Source organism: Ptychodera flava, chromosome 10 (genome assembly GCF_041260155.1).
Source record: "Ptychodera flava strain L36383 chromosome 10, AS_Pfla_20210202, whole genome shotgun sequence".
In the NCBI taxonomy this organism is placed as follows: Eukaryota; Metazoa; Hemichordata; class Enteropneusta; family Ptychoderidae; genus Ptychodera; species Ptychodera flava.
In genome coordinates, this window is record NC_091937.1 from 31,380,709 (window position 1) to 31,404,056 (window position 23,348).

The window sequence follows — 23,348 nt, forward strand, 5'->3', positions numbered from 1 at the left end:
AGAAACAATATGAAATGTTGGGTAAAGCCAATCCAAAATAAACTGATTTGAACTTTTGTGTTTTGTAATTTATACCACTGCAGTAACATTACCTTTTTTTGACAACATCACACAATGTAATACGTTTTGAAACTGAATACTCCGACGTATTCTGTGTCTCCTTTGCTAAAAATACGGTATGCCGATTACCATGTAAGGAGATGATGACGTCAAGACAGATTTGTAGTGTGTTTGGTCCTGGATGGTGCACGAAGTTTTGTCAAGGTAGCTTGTGTATTTATTTCCTAAATGGGAGAGATTAGGGTCGATCTAAACGAAGGCTGAAGAATGTTATGATTCTCTAAGCGAGCTGAACTCTAACGCGAATGGTTGGATAATTGGAGGATGTCTAGAATGATCTCGTCTCATTAATATTATTTGGCGGTCAGTATTGAATTTCAACTGCGTCACAAATTTGCGAAATGAGTATTCCGTCAAACGTTCAACGAACGATATTTTAGAAATCTGGAGACATGGCACATTGCATTTTTATTTTAATATTTTATATTTTTAAAAAGAGTAAGAAGCAATGATTTTGTCGAAAATTCTGAAAAAAATATAGGAAGATTTGATCGCGAACACATTTTCACTTGGGGTCAACTAGCTCTGCGTACGATGCTGTGTGTTCCGCTACAGCTAATCGCCCCGCTCACCACAGCCCTGCAAAGACCCGCACGCGTACGTAGGGTCGGTGACTTCAAATCCATTTTGGGACTTGACGTAAAAAGCCAAATTACTGCCGAAATTCGCGTTCTTGGGCCCAAGTCGTATCCCAGCCTACCTCAGCTACTCGATCGCTTCCAAAAATGACAGTCTTTTATTCACTTCTCGTAAATAACCGTCGATGTGGGCAACTCTCTCGCTAGCCCTGCGTACGATGCTGTGTGTTAGCTGTAGCACATAGCACCATACGCAGGGCTAGGGGTCAACATGGGGTCGCAGCCACGTTGCCTCAAAACTTATTTCTGTCTGCACTCAAAACTCAAAAATGTCGGACATGAACCTGAAAGATCGATGCAATTTTGTCAAACTTCGGCGAAATTTCAGCATATAGACAAAATTTCATCTAGGTAAGGTAAATTTACTGAAATTTGATCGACAAATAATCCTGAGCTTGAACGTGACAGCTCGCCTTCTCCGGGAAGTCAAGTATCCAGCTGCTCATACACAGTTGCCCATATGGCCAGGTTTATGAGATTGTTTTCAAGCGACGACGGCAGACCGTACGGGGCTCTGGATATGAACCTACCGCCGGTGCAGCTGTAATAACTGTTGCGTTGTTTTTAGTGCCCACGGACGAAGTCCTGGGGGAGTTATAGGTTTGGTCATGTCAGTCCGTCCGTCCGTCCGTTCACGCAGATATCTCAGACATGCCCTGGTCAATTTCTTTCAAACTTTGCACAAGAATAGTACCCAACCCATACAGATGCACGTCGATTTGTTTCACAATGCGATCGAATTTGGCCGTGTTAGAGGACTTTTTAGTTTACACCTCCATAGACTCCCATGTATAAGGCCAAGAAAAATAAAAATTTAGTTTCTCATCGTATTCATATTGCCTAAAGGATGCAGTGACACAGTTTTTTGTCCCCACGGATAAAGTCCAGGGGGCTTATAGATTGGGTCATATCCGTCCGTGAGTCCATCAGTGAGTCCATCGGTTCACCGCAGATATCTCAGACATTTTGACAAAATATCATGTGACCTTGGTGACCTTTGACCTCAAATATACATTATTGTCCATAACTCAGTAACCACAAGTGCTAAACCTTTCATATTTGGTATGATGGGACACCTTATGACGCCACATATTGTACCCCATTAATTATGCGCATATCTTATTTTGAGCGAGCCAATAGAGCTAGAGGTCTGATTTTTGGTATATAGGGATAACTTAGCAATATAATTTGTTTGACAAAACGTCACGTGACTTCAATGACCTTTGACCTCAAATATACATATTTGTCCACAACTCAGTAACCACAAGTGCTACACCCTTCATATTTGGTATGATAGGACACCTTATGACACCATATATTGTACCTCATTAATTATGCGCATATCTTATTTTGAGCGAGCTAATAGAGCTAGAGGTCTGATTTTTGGTATATAGGAATAACTTAGCAATACAATTATTATGACAAATGTCACATGACCTCAATGACCTTTGACCTCAAATATATATATTTGTCCACAACTCAGTAACCACAAGTGCTACATCCTTCATATTTGGTATGATAAGACACCTAACGACACCACATATTGTACCTTATTAATTATGCGCATATCTAATTTTGAGCGAGCCAATAGAACAAGAGGTCTGATTTTTGGTATATAGGAATAACTTAGCAATACAATTATTTTGACAAAATGTCATGTGACCTCAATGACCTTTGACCTCAAATATATATATTTGTCCACAACTCAGTAACCACAAGTGCTACACCCTTCATATTTGGTATGATGGGACACCTTATGACACCACATATTGTACCTCATTAATTATTTGCATATCTAATTCTGAGCAAGCCAATAGAGCTAGATGTCCGATTTTTGGTATATAGGGATAACTATAGGGTAGAAATCTAAATATGCCCATCTAAATATTAGACATCTACCATCGAGAACAAAAGAAATTTGCTGTAATTTGAATATTTAAGGAGTTTAAGCAATTTCACTATAAATAAAGAACCCCTGCCTCAAACTCCACAAAAGTTGCTAGACATATTTTGCCGTTGTCATGCGATTGCATCGTTTAATAACCAGTTAATCAAATGCCTAATTGACAGGAGAAATTCAAGACCATATTTGAATAGTAGTATATATTGTCCTCAAAATTACTCTATCTCGGCCCAAGTACTCATTGCCTCAGCAATACTGCCTTGTTATTATTATTATTATTGTACTGGGGCCTCAGCCCAAGTACATTTGTTTCATTCCGTGGGAAAAAACTCTGTAAGGTATAACCATTTCTGGCTGAGACCAGGGAGGGCAAAATGTCTTGGCTTCATCTTTCTTGGCATAATAAATGGCTTAATGATGTTAACTGAATGGAAGTGCTGCTCTTAGCCAGTCTTGAATAAGTGAGATGTGAATATTAATGCTTCTCTATCTGAGTTTTTGCCACAAAATCTTCTGAATATAATCAAAATGTGCATCGAAATGCAACAATTAATGCACCCTCCGTTTCCTAGGCGATGGCACGACCCTTGCTACACCCACTGGACGAGCCAAAGTGGGAGGGGTAATTTCAGTTTGGTTGAACAGGTGGGCTCGAGACCAGAATTTAACATTTAAACTTGAAACATGTTTAATCGCTGACAAGATGTGGACTAGTCTTAATCAAAGTGAAAGAGTGAAAAGGAAAGGTTTTATATCCCGGACACAATGAAAAACATTACGACTGGAAACTGTACCCCAGTTGAGAATAGTAATGCCCACAGCGATGGAGAACACTTATCCTTGAGCTGAGAAACCAGACCATCATTTCGAAATAGAGCTGCAGATTCGAGAAGCTCGTTCAAAATAGCTAGGTACACCCCATAAGGGGTGGTTGCGAGTTTTGAGGGCAAATTTCGCCTCCTTCATATAGAAATCGTACGTTTGTTTTTCCAGGAGAACACACCATTTGACACAAAATTTGCATGTAAAGGGGTCGCCAGTAAGCACGTGGTCAAATCTGGCAAAAGAAACATATGAAATGTTGGGTAAGCCAGTCCAAAATAAACTGATTTGAACTTTTGTGTTTTGTAATTTATACCACTGCAGTAACATTACCTTTTTTTGACAACATCACACAATGTAATACGTTTTGAAACTGAATACTCCGACGTATTCTGTGTCTCCTTTGCTGAAAAATACGGTATGCCGATTACCATGTAAGGAGATGATGACGTCAAGACAGATTTGCAGTGCGTTTGGGTCCTGGATGGTGCACGAAGTTTTGTCAAGGTGGCTTGTGTATTTATTTCCTAATGGGAGAGATTAGGGTCGATCTAAACGAAGGCCGAAGAATGTTATGATTCTCTAAGCGAGCTGAACTCTAACGCGAATGGTTGGATAATTTGGAGGATGTCTAGAATGATCTCGTCTCATTAAGATTATTTGGCGGTCAGTATTGAATTTCAACTGCGTCACAAGTTTGCGAAATGAGTATTCCGTCGAACGGTCAACGAACGATATTTTACAAATCTGGAGACATGGCACATCGCATTTTTATTTTAGTATTTTATATTTAAAAAAGATGTAAGAAGCAATGATTTTGTCGAAAATTCTGAAAAAAATATATGAAAATTTGATCGCGAACACATTTTCACTTGGGGTCAACTAGCCCTGCGTACGATGCTGTGTGTTCCGCTACAGCTAATCGCCCCGCTCACCACAGCCCTGCAAAAACCCGTACGTAGGGTCGGTGACTTCAAATCCATTTTGGGACTTGACGTAAAAAGCCAAATTACTGCCGAAATTCAGCGTTCTTGGGCCCAAGTCGTATCCCAGCCTACCTCAGCTACTCGATCGCTTCCAAAAATGACAGTCTTTTATTCACTTCTCGTAAATAACCGTCGATGTCGGCAACTCTCTCGCTAGCCCTGCGTACGATGCTGTGTGTTAGCTGTAGCACATAGCACCATACGCAGGGCTAGGGGTCAACATGGGGTCGTAGCCATGTTGCCTCAAACTTATTTCTGTCTGCACTCCAAACTCAAAAATGTCGGATATGAACCTGAAAAATCGATGCAATTTTGTCAAACTTCGGCGAAATTTCAGCCTATAGACAAAATTTCATCCAGGTAAGGTAAATTTACTGAAATTTGATCGACAAATAATCCTGAGCTTGAACGTGACAGCTCGCCTTCTCCGGGAAGTCAAGCATCCAGCTAGCTGCACATACACAGTTGCCCATATGGCCAGGTTTATGAGATTGTTTTCAAGCGACGGCGGCAGACCGTACGGGGCTCTGGATATGAACCTACCGCCAGTGTAGCTGTAATAACTGTTGCGTTGTTTTTAGTGCCCACGGACGAAGTCCTGGGGGAGTTATAGGTTTGGTCATGTCAGTCCGTCGGCCGGCCGTCCGTCCGTTCACGCAGATATCTCAGACATGCCCTGGTCAATGTCTTTCAAGCTTTGCACAAGAATAGTACCCAACCCATACAGATGCACGTCGATTTGTTTCACAATGCGATCGAATTTGGCCGTGTTAGAGGACTTTTTAGTTTACACCTCCATAGACTCCCATGTATAAGGCCAAGAAAAATAAAAATTTAGTTTCTCATCGTATTCATATTGCCTAAAGGATGCAGTGACACAGTTTTTTGTCCCACGGATAAAGTCCAGGGGGCTTATAGATTGGGTCATATCCGTCCGTGAGTCCATCAGTGAGTCCATCGGTTCACGCAGATATCTCAGACATTTTGACAAAATATCATGTGACCTTGGTGACCTTTGACCTCAAATATACATTATTGTCCATAACTCAGTAACCACAAGTGCTAAACCTTTCATATTTGGTATGATGGGACACCTTATGACGCCACATATTGTACCCCATTAATTATGCGCATATCTTATTTAGAGCGAGCCAATAGAGCTAGAGGTCTGATTTTTGGTATATAGGGATAACTTAGCAATATAATTTGTTTGACAAAACGTCACGTGACCTCAATGACCTTTGACCTCAAATATACATATTTGTCCACAACTCAGTAACCACAAGTGCTACACCCTTCATATTTGGTATGATAGGACACCTTATGACACAATATATTGTACCTCATTAATTATGCGCATATCTTATTTTGAGCGAGCTAATAGAGCTAGAGGTCTGATTTTTGGTATATAGGAATAACTTAGCAATACAAATATTATGACAAAATGTGACGTGACCTCAATGACCTTTGACCTCAAATATATATTTGTCCACAACTCAGTAACCACAAGTGCTACATCCTTCATATTTGGTATGATAAGACACCTTATGACACCACATATTGTACCTCATCAATTATGCGCATATCTAATTTTGAGCGAGCCAATAGAGCTAGAGGTCTGATTTTTGGTATATAGGAATAACTTAGCAATACAATTATTTTGACAAAATGTCACGTGACCTCAATGACCTTTGACCTCAAATATATATATTTGTCCACAACTCAGTAACCACAAGTGCTACACCCTTCATATTTGGTATGATGGGACACCTTATGACACCACATATTGTACCTCATTAATTATGCACATATCTAATTCTGAGCAAGCCAATAGAGCTGGATGTCCGATTTTTGGTATATAAGGATAACTGTAGGGTAGAATCTAAATATGCCCATCTAAATATTAGACATCTACCATCGAGAACAAAAGAAATTTGCTGTAATTTGAATATTTAAGGAGTTTAAGCAATTTCCACTATAAATAAAGAACCCCTGCCTCAAACTCCACAAAAGTTGCTAGATCTATTTTGCTGTTGTCATGCCATTGCTTCGTTAAATAACCAGTTAATCAAATGCCTAATTGACAGGAGGAAATTCAAGACCATATATGAATAGTAGTATATATTGTCCTCAAAATTACTCTATCACGGCCCAAGTACTCATTGCCTTCAGCAATACTGCCTTGTTATTATTATTATTATTATTTTATTACGTTTTATTTATAGAGGGTAATCTGAATAATTATACATTCCAATAGCACTGTTTATTAACGACTGCCTACAACTGAGAGATCAATAAAAACAACAACAAAGAACAAACAACATTCTTTCTAGTGTGCTGTTATTTATGTATGTACTTTTATTCATAAGCTGGGGTTTTTGGTCTTCTTTTGTGAATTGAGGTCGATTAGGCTCCTTTGAGTATAAATATGGGATGGTACAGATTTTCAGTCAGACTGTTAGGGATCACGTCAGTGTTTACTTTAAGACCTTCACACTCTCGCTGGACTTGCTCTCTGAACATATGCACGGTTAGGGGCCGTGGATAATTAAAACATGCGCATGGTAAACGAAACTAAGTGCGTTTGTCCTCAACCCCCTCCCCCTCCCCTAAACGAAAGTTTGGAAGTGCGAAAATTCAACCAAGCCTCATTCTGTATCTGCATCCAACAATCGGTAATTACGTCGCTATGAAATCACGCATACTCTACTGACCGTCCCCCCCCCTCTAAAATCAATCTCTGTTCAGCGCAACTCAACAATGACGCAACCAATAGAATAAAACGAAACTATGTATCCAAAATGGTTGTTACGATATTTACTTGTGCACTGATCATCACAAGTATGTCAGAAGAATGCTGGTGTAGCGCCGGTGCCGTACTGGCCTGTTACACGCCAAACAATATAGTGCGAAATTTTGCGATACAGAAAAACGTGTAGCGAGATGTTGCGATAGGAAAACTTGTAGTGCGATTTTTGCGCACGGTAATCGAAATACAGCCAAACCCCCTCCCCCCCCCTAAACACAGAAGTTGCGTTTACTGTGCGCGTGTTTTAATTATCCATAGGATATCCTTAGGACCAACCTCAAGCCTGCAAGCAAAATACTTCCTTACTCACCTCTGTCTGCCTGACTCAATTCTGTGGAGACTAGGAGTTTTTGTGCTGTCCGAGTTGAGATAATTAATTTTTGCCCTGCATTGTAATTTTATTCAATTTACAACCTTGATTAAGTTATTAGTTGTAATAAATTTATTTTAAAGACTTCGTCGCCTTTTTTCTGTCGTGACAGAAACTGGAGGCTCGTCCGCGATTGAAGATGTTTTGTGATATTTTGAAAAATTTTGCGTGCTTTGACAACATTTTTCCAGCCTTTCCCAAATTAATGTAAGTTTACTGTGGCCAAGCATTGTGAACTTGGTGATTTTTAATCATGGCAGAATTCAAGCCAGAGGAATGTATGGAGGACATTGATCTGGACACATTTGATTCTCTCACAAAAGACGACCTAATTACATTGGCCAATTTTCTGAAATGGAAGTCAAACATATATACAGAGAAAGGAAATTCAATACAATATTGCAAAACATTTAGTTTAGGCAAATTTGGGGAACCCGCCTTGAAAGATTATATGCCTGAATCCACCACGGAACTCCAAAATTTAGAATTAGAAAAGCAGGTAAATTTGAAAGTAAGGAAATTGAAAATGGAAGAGAGACAGAGAGAGAGAGAAAGATAGGCAAGAAAAATTACAAATGGAAGAAAAGATAAAGAGAAAGGCAGGAAAGACTAGAATGGATTGGGTTGAATCCCAATAAGCAATAAATTCAGTCTGAAAATTATCATCCTAAACAAATATATGAAATGTAGCAGTGATTCCTGTACCATAATTACCACACACAATATTCATATCTGTGATTTTTGTTTGTTTGAAGAAAGGAGTGATATTTACATCAAACACCATTGGCTGATGTTGGTCAGCTGGCATCAACACTAAGCCGTTGAATACCAGCAAAGTTACATTGATGAGTAAAGAGATAGTCAATGACACTGTTACCAAAATCACTTACAAATGTGAAATCACCTCGACCAATTTCTCTGAACGATCTACCGTTCACAATGCTTGAAATTGTACTTTTGCAAAACTACAGGAATTTCCTACCAGCAGCGGCAAACTTTGTCACTTGAAATTCAGGTAGGAAAGTTGACATACCTGATTATATTAACATGCCCTGTCAGTTGCATTTTAATTGGTCGACCTGAACCATGTGACCGACCACAAATATGCAATAATGGTTCGTTTATGAGCCCTTGAATATAAATAATATCGTAAACATCGTAACTTTTCAGCTAAAACGTAAATTGTAACTAGTACAAAGATCATGATCAAACACAAAATAAAATGTAACGCTTGTGGGCCAAGTTTAGACACTTTTTTGAAAAATCTCCGAATTTGCAAAATTTTACTGAAAGTTCTGGGGCCCCGTTGTCGTTCGCGTGGGAATTTTCGTAAATTTTGACGGTTTTCTTAGGTTCGTTGATAATATAATGGCAATAACAGACTCCGCCCGACCATTACGTTTATTTATGGGCGCGGGCTCGAAGAAAGCCCAAATTAACGGGCTCAGCAAGCCTCGCCATTAATTTTTGGCTTTCCTCTCGCCCTTGCCCATAAATAAACGTTAATGGTCAGCGCGTCGCCCGTTATTTCTATATTGAACATCCTCTTCTCAGAAAACACAAATTTTAACATTATTGTCTAGGTAGTCAGTTCATGGGCAGTAAGGGCGTTAAAATCGCCACAAATGTAGACTCGAGAAGTAGAATACTCTAAGTAAGTCTAATCAAGTCAAGTTCTAGACAAAAAACTGTGTACAACATGTATACAATCTGGAACATTATTTTCCACGTCATATGGAGAAATATAAGTAAATGCAAAAATGAAAACAGGTATTTCGTCAGAATTGTCATTATAGAAGGAAACCAAGATAATGTTGTCTGAAGTATAAACTATTTGGTTGAATCGTAAAGAGAGTGAGTCGTTGCAGAAAACATTAATCCCATCTGGATTTCTAGCATATTTCGAGTTCTTAAACTTTGCTCTTTGAAATATTTAAATGCATCAATGACGTCATCCATGTTTCTGGTAGAAAAATGATGTCAAATTCCTATATGCAAGAAATGCAACCCACAATTTTTGTGATAAACCATGAATATTCCAAAATACACAATGTAGTTCAGAAAGTCTGTTCCCTTATTAAAATCTGGAAGATCGTCGCTCTGCGTAGATGTAGCGTTATTCTCGTCACGATTGCTTCTATCTCTGGTACGGCCTTGGCCTTCATCCTATCTTCTGTTGTAACCTTGATACAGGGCGCGCCATATCGTCGTGAACACTGTCGTAGACAAAGTTTCGCCATCAATTTCCAAAACATAAGAATGCTCTCTTCCCCGCAGTTCTTGCCGCCCTTCAAGATGAATTCCAAGCTTCCGTCTGGTGTCTCTAACTCTACGAGTAAAGTCTTCAGTCATAAATTCATTATCTCTCAGAATCTTGGCGGCCTAATAAACTTGTCGTCGCTGTTGATAACAGGAAAATTTAGCTATAATCGGTTGTTTGCTTGAGCGTGCGTTAGTAAGGCGATGTACTCGATCAAATTCAATACTTTTGCCCATCAATACCGAGTTTCTCTAAATTACTTGACCTTTCTCTCGTATTGGTCCCAAGCTTTGTTGTCTTCTTGTTGTATCCTTTTAAACAGTAAATCTTCTCATTTCATTTTACTTTTCAATTGAGTCCAATTCAATCGTCAAATCACTTAATCGTTCAGCAACTTATTATCCTCGACAAGATGAGCAGTCTCTTCGCGGGTCTCTAACTTATTTTTGTTTAATGTGTCGGACTTTAGAAAGGTATTCAGGTGATCTGACGCAATATTTAGAATTTCCAACTTGGAAATATCGTCAAATACTGGAGACACGACGTGTTAGGAATGTGTCACTGCAAACTCCCGCTATAGTATGATCTCGAAACATGCAAAATGAGTTGTTGACAGAAACGAATCAGACATCATAGTTTACAGCAGTAACAAAAACAGAAAGCGATAAGGTTAATTCAGATGCATCAGAAATGTATTACGCTTATGATCTAAAATTCGATTACGGTGCAAATTTCAAACCTTTACAGTTTGTTTCTCTTTCCATCGCTTGAGGGAGCTCGTCGGGAAAGGGACGCCTTCGAGTTCGAGGGTCTGATCTTCCAGTCTAACATTGGCGTCACTCGAGTTGATAGCTAGTTTACGTCGGTAATTCATCATGATTTGGGGAAACCGTCCAAAAATAATTCGTCTCTTTAAAGTCATCAATCTAGCTTTTTTCCACTCATATGCGTAATTAATATTTGTAGAATATTTGTTTTAGTTTCGTCTTGATAAAATAGTATTCTTTTGTATTACAAGCGAGGTGATGCCAAGCCATACTATCTTCTGCAATACAACAAAAATAAGGCGGCTTCGTGGAGATATGGGCGCTTGTCACCGGTAAAACGAACACTATCCTAGTGGAATAATCCGTTGCCTGAAGCCATTTTAAAGCGGTAAAACGATTTATTGTAAATTTTATTGGATATCTGCAATGGAGAGAGGCGAAGGTCAGATTTATGAGGGAAAGACGTGTATTGTAAGAGGAAAAGCGCACGGACAGAGGAAAAAGAAAACAAAGTACAATACTTCGGAAACTGGCGAGGGCGCCCTACAGAACAAAATGGCGTTCAAGGGTGCTACAGAAGGGACGAATGGCGAAAAAATTGGCATTGTCGGCAGGTGAGCAGCCTTCCCGCTGTATTTTGCTTAAGCTGTGTACAATAACAAGAGTCTTTTCTTTGATCCTGCAAAAGTAGTAATTGTAAGAGAGCAAGAAACTTTAATTTGCACGGTGGGACATGTACACCGGCACAGGCGTACGGAATGTTTCCTAGATCGTCGTCGGATGGGAAGTGACGGACACTGCATGCACCGTGAGGCCGAAGGCCGAACCTCGGTACTGTCGGCCTTCGGCCTCACGGTGCATGCAGTGTCCGTCACTTCCCATCCGACGACGATCTAGGAAACATTCCGTACGCCTGTGTACACCGGCGTCACACGAGTACATTCTCATGTTCACACAGTACACGACTCACGAGGTCACCTGGTCTACTCCATAATAGCTTTTGAATGTGACATGAACGTTCTAATTAGTTATTAACGTGGACCTGTAAGTACGAGAGTGAATTCGAGGGAGTGGGTCAACACAGCGACAAACAAATATTGCTACTCTATCATAAAACGTCCTTGCTCGCTGACGCTTGAGACAATAGCAGAGGGGCGTTCCCTCCATTGTTTATGCCTTTATCAATGTCGCATTCGACCGTGTATCAGTGGTCGTACCAGCCTGTCATGTGCACACCCTCTCACAAGCGACACCTATTCCTAACTTAGAGACTCTGGGGTTAGACACTGAGTCGCTGTCAAACGTGACGACCGCAACGGCAGTCGTATATTGCTACCTAGGGGTCGACTATTTGATATCGGGGAGGGCCCGTGGAGGGAAGGGGGAATGAAAAATGGCGGTACATTGCAAGCGAGATCTCACTTGTACCTCCGTCAATTTGTTCGTTACATCTGCCATACATACTCCACAAGTTCAATTCAATGGTAGTGAATAGGGCCACCTAAAGACCAAGAAAAATTGTCATAATATAATGGGACAGTGTTTTTTCAGAGTTGATAAAGTTTGCATTCTCTTTCCCTAGAATTCACACGCAGTCACCCTACAGTCAGTCATGCAAATCTTTGTTCGGTAGAAGCACCAAGACTGCTGAAAAAAGTTTGAGAATTAAAGCTCCACACTGGATTACTTTCCCCAAAAATTTTCCGTACTATGCCCTCCCAATATGTAATGGTTCGTCCCTTAGGACGAATTACAGGAAAATGTCATTTCAGTCAGGGTGTAGAGGACATAAATATTAAAATGTGCATATCAAAAAATGACTGTACCAGTCCCAAACCCTCAGTCGAAGCTCATGCAATTGATACATTTGGAGGATATGTTTGGAATGAAAAAAACAATAGCAGAGTTGTTTGGGGCCATCATATTGTGTCTATATGAAACAGAAAAAGAAAACCCATAATGATCTCTCTCTCTCTCTCTCTCTCTCTCTCTCTCTCTTTTCAGTGGCCTCATAGGTCAAAGTTGGGCCATGCTGTTTGCCAGTGCCGGGTACAGTGTCCACCTCTATGACATTGACCCATCCCTTGTTGCCAATGCCATGGACAAGATCAAGACACAGCTGCTCAATCTTGAAAAAGAAGGCTTACTTAAGGGGTCTCTCACAGCCGACGAGCAGTTCGCGCTCATCTCAGGATGTGATAATTTGGCCAGTGCGGTCAAAGGTGCCAAACATGTACAGGTGAGAGTAGCCAGCAGCTGTGACTTTTAATTATTTTTCTACCGGTTTTGTTTTAATGTCAATCACAGTTTCCTTGTTCATCTTCCCAAAGCCTGCTGAGATACACAGTTTTCAGGTTGTCAGCTCAGCGTGTATAAATGTACAGACTGCATGGTTATCATTGACACCTGAATTCTGGTCTTGAATTCAAATGTATCAAGAATTCAAATGTAAACAATAACAACATGCATTTTACATGTATAGATGCTGTGTTGACATGGTAAATAGTTGATGTGTCAAAATACTTTAGGGAATAGAACAAGAAATTACAGTTGACATTAAGGTAGAATGTGTCTCGGGGACAGATATTCGGACTCTCAAACTTTTACAATTCTTTTCTGAGATACTACTTGTTGGAGTTCATTTTAAAGCTCGTGGTGTAAGAAAACTATTCACTGGATTAGTTTTTTCGAAAATAGAAAATTTTATTTTTCTGTATAGAGTTAACATGGGAATAGCGGCCATTTTGAATTTCAAATATCAGTAAATCTCGGGTAATTTGTTTCTCTAGTACCAAAATTTGCACCGTGAGCCCCAATTTTTATTCTTGATTTTAAAGAGAATGGTTGCAAGATTTCTTGAGGAGTTAGAGCAAAGCCTTTCACTTTCGAGGCGCATACTACCTTAAAAACAAAGATAATGAAAAAAATCATCAAAAAAGTGATGTGTTATGTATGGTAAAACGGCTGTTGCACTACCATGACAACAGATACTTATACATGTACTTTTTCCATTGACCTGTCATTCCATTTCCAAATACAATCTTTTTACTACCATGGTTTGGCCCAAACCCATTGTTGTCAGTGTTGATTGTGGAGCTGTCTACATGGAATAGGGGGGGCGGGGTGAATTGAGAATACAGATCAACTCACCCTATTGAAAAAAATTGGTGGGTGTTAATTTTATCCGATGGTTAAAGGGTAAGAATATAAAGATTCCCGTTCTGGGAGTTCAGACACTAACATATGCATAACACCTTTCAGAATCAGAGTAAGAAATCCACCATACAGGACAAGTCTGGCTCTGATCGATCAGTCCTCGTCACATAGTAAAAATTACACCTTTGTCTCACAGCATGCAGTTTTGGTAGGAGATCTCAGCTGTATTTAAATTAAGGGTCTGTTGTACTTGTGTGTGTTGGCCGTTAGAGCAATGTCATTTTGTTATATTAGGACCACCGATCACAAAAACTGATACGTTAAATCTAACATTGCTTCATTGCAGCGCGTATATCCTCTCCCCTACAAAGGAAACTCCCTAAAAACAAAATAATGTATTATTCCTATTTTATTTGTTGTGTATAAAACAAATCCAGACTTACGGTAGTATGTGCCTCGAAAATGAAAGACTTTCGCTCAAATTTTCATCAAACAAACTTTCAACCATTCACTTTTAAAATCAAGAAGAGAAATTAGGGGTCATTGTGCAAATTTTGGTACAAGAGAAAGAAATTAACCAATATTTACCGGTACACGTGTTTGAAATTGAAAATGGCTGCCATCCCTGTGTTGTCTCTATGGGGAAATAAAATTTCAGATTTTCACTAAACTAAGCCGATGAATAAGTTCCCACAAGTGGTAGTCTAAAACAATATTGTAAAAGTTTTAGAGTCTAAATTCTGTCCCTGAGGTGCATTCTACATGAACCATTTCACCCCCAGTTCCCTGTGTACAGGTCCAACTTTACCATAGAAAACTATGGATTTGGGACAAACCATGGTGGTGAAAGGGTTAAGCAGCTCTCGTACAAGTTTAATCAGCTGTACATAAATTTGATGCATTTTCCATTATCGAAGAGTTCTGTATCTGTCTAAAGCTCGGTTTCTTGTTCAACTCCCAAATCACTTCAAACTGCCTCATGTTCAACTCAACATAGTCTACACATACATGCAGTGTCCAATTTCCTTGTCAACAAAACTAAATCCAAGTCCAGACCAGAATTCATTTCACTGATAACACTGCATATTGCCACAATGTGTTGTGTTGTGGTGTGTTTGAAAGGCTGATACCTGGTATTTCAACATCCTTTGGTCTGGACTTGGATTTAGTTTTCTTGACAAGGAAATTGGACACTGCACATGGATGCATAGACTGTGTTGAGTTGTACTCAGTATGGCTTTGCGTTTAATTCATGTACAGGAGTGTGTTCCAGAAAACTTGGAACTGAAGAAGAAAGTGATGGGTCAAATAGACGAGGTTGCGGATGACCACACCGTGTTGTCAAGTTCTACGTCAACTCTGATACCGTCAACATTTACAGAGCATCTCAAACACCGCAATAATGCCATAGTTTCACATCCAGTGAGTGTACTTTATTGAAATCAAGTTTATTGGGATGTTATTTCAGTTCCATCTTCACTGCTGTGTTGTTGTTATTCCGTCCATGTAGTCTTTCTCTCTCACATGTTCCTTGATCTGGGCCGTAGTACCCTTCTCATTTATATGGTCTCAATCTTGTCACGTTAATGTACTTGTCAGTCTGTCTGTAGGAATCCCCATCTGTCTGTCCCCCAGTCTGTCTGTATGTCTATCACAAGTGTGTGTGCATCTATTCATCCTATATGTACTTCTTCATGTATGTTATAATTTATTGCATTGTTCTCTCTGGTGCGCTGATTACTTTCTATTCCACCGTAACAGGGTTTTACATCACTTTTACTTTTGAGAGTCCCTGGGACCCCTGGTGTTAGAAAATGGGAGTCCTACATCAAAATATGGGGGTCCCAATTTATTTCAAAAGAATATTTTATTGTTTATCCATGCCATGGTCTTCACTGTGTTCAATTAGTGTTATAACACACGGCAAATGGTTGCGCATTTCTTAAAATTATTCTTACATGAAAATTCTAGTTCATACTGAGGTCCCTCATTGATCAATTCAAGAACACTATTCATAATTGAGAGAACAAGAAAGTGTGCCCTAGCTCTATCAGCATCAATACCTGGTGTATTGTTATGATGATTCAACAGTTGATCAAGCTGGTTGACCCCATAGTCAGGTAGGTTGGCCAAATTTTCAGGATATCTGTGTGGGTTTAGAATTACATCAAAACATTCCAGAATATTCATCTCATCATCTGGAAATCTGCAATCTAAATTCTGCAGTAGTTTGTTGATATAATTTTCTCGTACACTACAGAAGCTCTGTCTGAGTGGCTGATTGTAAGTGATTTGAATGTTTTTGTATGTGTTTTTCTGACCATTGCCAGGAACATCACCCAAAGCATTAAAGACTTCTCTGACAGTGTGTGAATCATTAGTCATTGTATTCAATGTGTCCCTAGTAGACTGAACACTTTTTTTGATATGGGATAGGTTGACAGAATCTTTCTGAAATGTAAGGCTCAAAATTCCAATCACAGTAAGGACATCAATCATAAGGCAGTGAATAGCAGAAACAATGAATTGGAGACAAATTCAACAGCCCATCAGCCTTTCCCCCTTTTTGTCACTTGCAAGTGCCAAGGCAATTGGCTCAAAACTGATGAAAATCATCTTGACAGCTGATTCAACCGACAACCAGCGAACAGATGTAGGCTCAGTTATTTGTTTTGCCTTCCCATTCAACAGAGTTTGAATTTCTCTAAGTTTGTCATATCTCACACTACAGTCATTAAAGTATTATACAATGAATGGATTATATTATGATATTCTTTGCAATATTCAATATCTCATTCTCTGCCTGCTTGAGAAGCAGCAAGATTCAATCGATGTGCAACACAATGCACTTGAACAAGGTTGGGATTTCTGGCTTTTAATTTTGCACCCAACCCGTTCAAACGACCGGTCATTACGGCCGCCCCGTCTGTTCCCAGTCCATATATTTTGTCTACGGCCGCGTCACAGATTTCTTTCCTAGTCAAAAATTCAATCAAGGCGTTTTCGATCCCTGCAGCAGTGGCAATTTGCTGGTTATCGAGGAAAGAAACATTCGCCTCGCAATTCTGAATATATCGAACATATATGGCAAGTTTCTTATGAACGGTTATGTCACAAGTCTCATCCAACATTAAACCGATGAAATCACTTGCAAGTTGCATGTATGCTATCAATCAGGGACTTCTCGATCACACGTTGAATACACTCTTCAAACTCCATAACTATCTGAGGACGTTTGTAATATTCAATGTCTAAGCCGTTCAGATTCTGTAGATGCATGATGTCAGTGAATACATCGCACGGAAGGTCACGTTTAGCAATCAGGTAACAGTACACGCCTCGAGTTCGTTACTCATACCCTGCACCTAGGTACCTGCCGGTCCTCTGCAGATTTGCGAGCAGTAGTAAATTGTGACCTCAAGCTTAGGATTTTAGCACTTGTGAGATGACTTTTCGAGTCCTGATGACGAGTGAGAGTTGAATGTTGAAAATTAGAACAACCTTCCGTGAACGGGCATGTAACATTCGATTTCAAACATACATCGCATTCCATGACGTTTCGCTCTTCAGAATATCGAAGCCATTTAAATCTATCGAGCCAACTTCTGTTGAATGTTCGTATTTTGCTGACTTGGCCGGGGTCTGATGTATCAGTATCGCATGGCGTAGCTGCTGTTTTGGCCTCGACCGAACCTACATCGTGCTGGTTGCTGCAGCCGTCGTAAAACTTTCGCAGATCGGCTTGTTTTGGGTATTTGACACGACCCGCCATATGCATAAACATGTGTTGATCGCCGCAAACAAGAAATCGACCAATTAAAAATCAGTTTACATTTTGAAAGTCACTTTTTACGGTAGTAAAATTTGTTTCCGCGGGTACCATTGGTCATCAAACAGTGGAGGCCAATGCACTACGGAGCATTCTATTAAAGTATGGGGTCGGTAAGGTTTACTGGGATGTGTTTTACGTGTTCAGCAGCTTCGCGAGATATACACCAGCAACAGATATTTGTGCGTCCGAAGGGACGCGTAGTTTAGTTTTTGAGGGGTCCTGGGTCCGGTTTTATGCGTAAAGGACGCAGAAATGCGCGTCATGTAAAACCCTGCCGTAACAATCCAATCTGAAAATTTCAAAGTGCCGGATGATAGGACCTACAATCAAATAACATTTACCATTGACACTCAGAATACCAGTCAGCTTTGATGAAATCCAGACTCTCACTTTTTTGTACGTTTTAATATTAAGGACACGTGGCCTGTGAATCTGCACATAAGAAAGAAACATTGTGTCATAACATGAGAAGTGATATTTTCCATACACAAACCAATAGAACAGTACTTAGGGTATGTGTTGTTTCCATGGTAGTTGATAATTTTGATCATCTTCAGTGGTTTGAAGTATTCTGCTCTTCAGTGCTCTTTTATTGTTCATCATACTGCACCCGGCCACCCCCACAAACTTTTGTAATGCTCTGACTAAAGTGTAGGTTTGAATCAAACTTTGGTGTCATCATTTTTTTCACTTCATCAGGTCAATCCCCCGTACTATGTGCCATGTGTTGAAATTGTACCGGCACCTTGGACCGACAAGGCCGTGGTCACAAAAACAAAAGCCTTGTTGGAGGAGATCGGTCTAAAACCAATTACGATGGCAAGAGAGAAAGTTGGCTTTGTCCTGAACAGGATACAATATGCCATACACAATGAAATTTTCCGACTAGTTGAGGTAAGTGCCTGCCCTATGAAAGCTACACACACACACTCTGCAAAGATCATATTGCCTTGCACTTGGTCATATCAACTGAGCATTGATTGTGTCAGGTGATGACCTTGAACCTCAAGATAGAATTTTCTCAGGAGTAGAAAAATGTATTTCGGTTCGCAAATCTCCTGAATCTGTTTTCACTTAGACATAAAGAAGGGCAGATCTTACTGAATGAAAGATCAAAGTAAAAGCATAGTTGACTTACGGAAAGTGAGGCAGTGAGTTCTGTTAATCTATGAGTCTACTTGACCATCTAGAAAGATTATAACTTCAAAAATATAATCATGTTGTTTTGTGCGAAATGGGTTTAGCAATTGACAAACAAGAAATCTAGCATATTCATGTTGCAACGGAGAAAACAAGTTTCATGCATCTTAGTATTAGGGGACGTTTCCATCTAAAAAACAATGCATATTCAATGCACATTCACCCCTTGAAATAGGGTTTTCAAGGGGTATGGAGCTCCTAATTAAAGTTATTTGCCATCTCGTAAGCTGTTTGCAATATGTGATTAGAGATAGCGATTAAGTGGGTGTACCGGTACAGGGAAGACATCTCTGCCTTACACACTTCACTCATACTGATAATTGTTCGCCTTGAACTTCTTTGAACATTGTACCCTAATTTTCACAGAATTGGACCTATAAATATACTACAAGCCATATGTTAGTTCAAATTAATAAAAGTAGGAACAAATTCCGATGTCCTGAAATGAGAATACTGTTGTCAAGGTTTGCATGAGACTGAGTTTGTGCCGCTTCACTGTACAATACCTTGGTATAAAGTAGTACCAGCCAAGCTATTGGTATCTGAAGTTGTTAACTATGCATTATGTAATGTCTGATTATATCTGATATAACTACTTAAGATTGCATATTATCAGTGCAGAAAGAGCCCAAAAAAGTGCACAGTTTTTTAGATGCAAGCGTCCCATCATGGACTGAAAGATCTGTCACTAGAGGGCGCTGTGTATGGGGAGCTAGAGAGCGCCCTCAAACGATGGATCCTCAGTCTACATGTGTCTGTGCAAGAGAGGTTTAGGAATATTAGAAGCAAGGGGCGGGAAAATCATTCAAATAAAAGCTGATGATTTTGGTTGATGAGCTTGAAAGTCGTGCCAAGTGAAAGTACTGCAACTTTTGGTGTGTTTGTAATGCTTATTCTTCCCTCCCCTAATCATGTGAAAATGCCCAGAATTAAACTTCTCAAAACAGCCTGTAAAAGGTCACTGTTGACAATTCAATTGTCGACAAGGAGCAAATTGAATTGTCCACAATAACACTTCATATTATATATTATAGCCCAAACATGGGACTGTGTGCCCGAGGGTAGGTGACCATTTGCCCGACGTAAGCAGGGCAAATGGTCTTCTGCCCCGAGGGTACATAGTCCCTTGTTTGGGCTATAATGTTTTTATTACATGCCTCTCTTACACAATTTTCAATCAAAATATTTAGGTTTATTGACAAATGATAATCAAATTCTTTATTTCCATCTTAGACGAAAATCCGTTAAAAATGGAACGATTTTAATCATCGAATGGCGCAATGATATATTTCAACTACTGTTACGCGGTTTATCAATTTTTTTTCTGCAAATTTAATTTTCTTAAAACCGGATTTTCTATGCAAAACATGAAATTTAAACATTTTTACATCAAAATGTTGTCAAGTTGAAAATAATTCCGGTTCACTTTCAGTCCAATGATGACTATGCGGCCCAGACGTCATCAGTGAGTTACCATTGAATCCTATGGAGCGTGCGACGTTCGATATACGAGGCATGTAATAATTGGCATAATGATATGTGATTACATGAATAAACCACACCCAGTGGCAGTATACCACTATACGATTTTGACTAGTTCATGACATGTGCACGAGTGATAGCGAGTGCATATGAGTCATGAACTGGTCAAAATCGAATGGTATACCCATTGCTGAGCCGGTTTATTGCTATAGTATTATGACGTTAAATCAATTTCTGGCATAAAATGTCTTAAGAGAATTGTTCTCTAGCTGAGAGCTCATGCGTGTTCCGACCATGCTATATTCCCCACATATAGCGCTGTTATTTTCACATCTGATGATCTCGATTAGTCAGATCATAATATTGTGCCATCAATATACTGGTATGATGTAATGTGTCTTTCAGGACACTTTGGGGTGAAGAGTAGGAAAACCCACCTTTTAAATTTTTCAACAAAAAATGCAAATATTATCAAAGTTATTACAGCTAAGTGTAGTGTGAGAGTAGTAACTGCATAATTTCTCACACATTTTTGTAGTTGCAAGTTTCAGTGACACATTGTCTATCTTATCTTAACAGGAAGGTATCGTAAACACCGATGACATAGACACTGTCATGAAGTGGGGACTAGGAATGAGATATGCTTTCATTGGACCTTTTGAAACCATACATCTGAATGCTGAAGGTACTTAGTCAATTTATTATATTACCACTTCGACAATCTCTGTGACAAGTGACAATATGTTAGGCTTCTTGTAGAATTCATGATGTGTAAGATGAAGCAATAGGGTTAATGATTTCACAACCCAGGAGTCTTGAGTATCATGTCAGCTTGATTCATAGCAACAGCAGCTTAAAGTAGTTTATTTAAAATTCATTATAATAACATTTTCTTGAATAAAAATGAAATAAAAAGTTAAAAGTACATTATTGTTAATTTTGAAAATATCCAACTCTTAGAAATTTAGACCACAGAGGATGAAAACTGATATGAATCTCACTCACGAGAAAAATAATTTCGAATTCTGAAATAGAGGAGGGTCTTTTTCAGATGATGATGTTACTCAGTTCAGTTGCAAAATATACATGTACAGTATCTATATTTAGTTACTATTGGAGTATTGTTCATATCTACAAGACTTTTAAGTCTGAGACCCCAAAGTGAAAAAGAATCTTGTGGCCAGTTTGTATCATCACTGATCACTTATTTTCAGTTGAGTGGTGGGATCATATAAAAAGTGTATGTTACCAAAGTGCATAGTGACCACTATAGTGATCACGGCCTTTGACACTTACATGGATATATGCAAATGTGGATTTCTGAATAACTTTAAGAACCTCACACAATTAGCGAGAAGTAAAATTATATTACCATACCCTGCCTGTCGCATTTTGATTGTCGAGCTGAACCACGTGACTGACCACAAATACGCAGAAATGGTCTGTTCATATGCCCGTGAATATGAATAATAAGATTAACAACTCAAAGTATCGTAACTTTACAGCTCAACGTAAATCATAATCTATCACGAATAAATGGAGCACTTGTGGGCCAAGTTGAGATACTTTTTTCTGAAAATATCTCCGGATTTGCCAACATTTTACAGCACGCATGACAGTGCGTCGCGTATTGCTCAGTTCTGGGGCCAAGTTGTTTTTCGCTCCGAAAATTTTGCAAATTTTGATGGTTGTCTCCGGTTCGTTGATAATATGATGGATATAACAGACTCCGCTCTGACCATTAACGTTTATTTATGGGCACGGGCTCGAGGAAAGCCAAATTAACGGGCTCGGCAAGCCTCGCCCGTTAATTTTTGGCTTTCCTCTCGCCCTTGCCCATAAATAAACGTTAATGGTCAGCGCGTCCCCTGTATTTCTATAATATAAGCTGGAACTTGTATCAGAATTGATTGTAAAATCATACATGTATATATTATTGCGCTTTGTAGCATGTTATGTTATGAAGCCAGTTTTTTTCAAAGTGTCAAAATTGTTTTTACCTCGGCAAGGAGACAGAAGTATTGCAAGCATCTGATTGTGTGTTCTTTCTGTTCCTGTAAATCCAATCCCATCTCTAGGGCTAAAGAGTTACTGTGAAAGATACGGACAAGCCATGATAAACGTCACTGAAGACTTTGGACCAATTCCGAGCTACACGGGGCCTCTGGTTGATTCCCTCTCTGACGAGATGAACAAGAAGATCCCGCTGGAAGAACTTGGTGAGCGTCGTCGGTGGAGGGACGACCGACTGATCGCTCTGGCCAAGTTGAAGAAAGAGCTTGATGAAAAAGATGCCAAAAAATGAATTTGAGGTGACGTTTATAGAGAACAATTAGTGAACAGGGTTTATGATACTGCTGGATATATACAGCTACAGGTTGCGGTGGTTTCAATTACTTTTCATGTCATCATATCTGAAATACTTGAAGAGTTTGCCGTTTATGAAATAAAAGTACATTGAAGAAATTAATTGCAGGGAATTTCTTGCATATTTTTATGATATTAGAACTAAATGGTCATCAATAAAAGGGTTTGTTTAGTAGTACTCATTAAAGTTTCCAGTTTCTTCTTTAATTATTTTGTCCCAAATTTTGAAGTCGCTCATAAGATACATATCCGATCATTAATATCTCTGTGTTGCATCAGTGGAGTGTGAGCGAGTGCTTGGCGAAAGCTCAGATTATATATTTTGTGCAGATTTAAAGCGTGCGATTTCTGTACATCGGTAGATAGCTAATCAGTACACAACGCAACACATGTAAAATGGAGAGAATATGTGTGGATTTTGAGGTGTTAGCATACTGAAGGCCCTCTGGGTCACAGATGATAAAAACAAACCCGTGATACACAAGTTACTGTATTGAGGTTGTTTAGCTCTACATATTTTTGACTACTGAGTGCCAAATCCTACTATATTGAGGATGCACCATAACTATCATGCATCTATGTGTACCCTATATATAGTCAATATTCAAATTTTGTTCTGCATATTTGAATAAGACA

At 39.3% G+C, this 23,348-nt stretch overlaps 1 protein-coding gene across 1 annotated transcript; it reads left to right on the plus strand.

Moving 5' to 3' along the window:
• Positions 1-11,221: 11,221 nt before the first annotated feature.
• LOC139142509 (lambda-crystallin-like) lies at positions 11,222-22,890 on the plus strand. Its single transcript, XM_070712463.1, has 6 exons — positions 11,222-11,289; positions 12,680-12,914; positions 15,092-15,253; positions 18,363-18,557; positions 20,925-21,030; positions 22,424-22,890. The coding sequence occupies exons 1-6, from the start codon at positions 11,231-11,233 to the stop codon at positions 22,648-22,650; spliced, it is 984 nt and encodes a 327-aa protein (XP_070568564.1). The 5' UTR covers positions 11,222-11,230; the 3' UTR covers positions 22,651-22,890.
• Positions 22,891-23,348: the final 458 nt, after the last annotated feature.

Bases quoted from the DNA above. Each gene is read 5' to 3' on its own strand.
- LOC139142509 (XM_070712463.1), top strand. From the start codon at position 11,231: ATGGCGTTCAAGGGTGCTACAGAAGGGACGAATGGCGAAAAAATTGGC. The intron at 11,290-12,679 runs GTGAGCAGCCTT...CTCTCTTTTCAG, and splicing joins AAAATTGGCATTGTCGGCAG to TGGCCTCATAGGTCAAAGTT. The intron at 21,031-22,423 runs GTACTTAGTCAA...TCCCATCTCTAG, and splicing joins CATACATCTGAATGCTGAAG to GGCTAAAGAGTTACTGTGAA.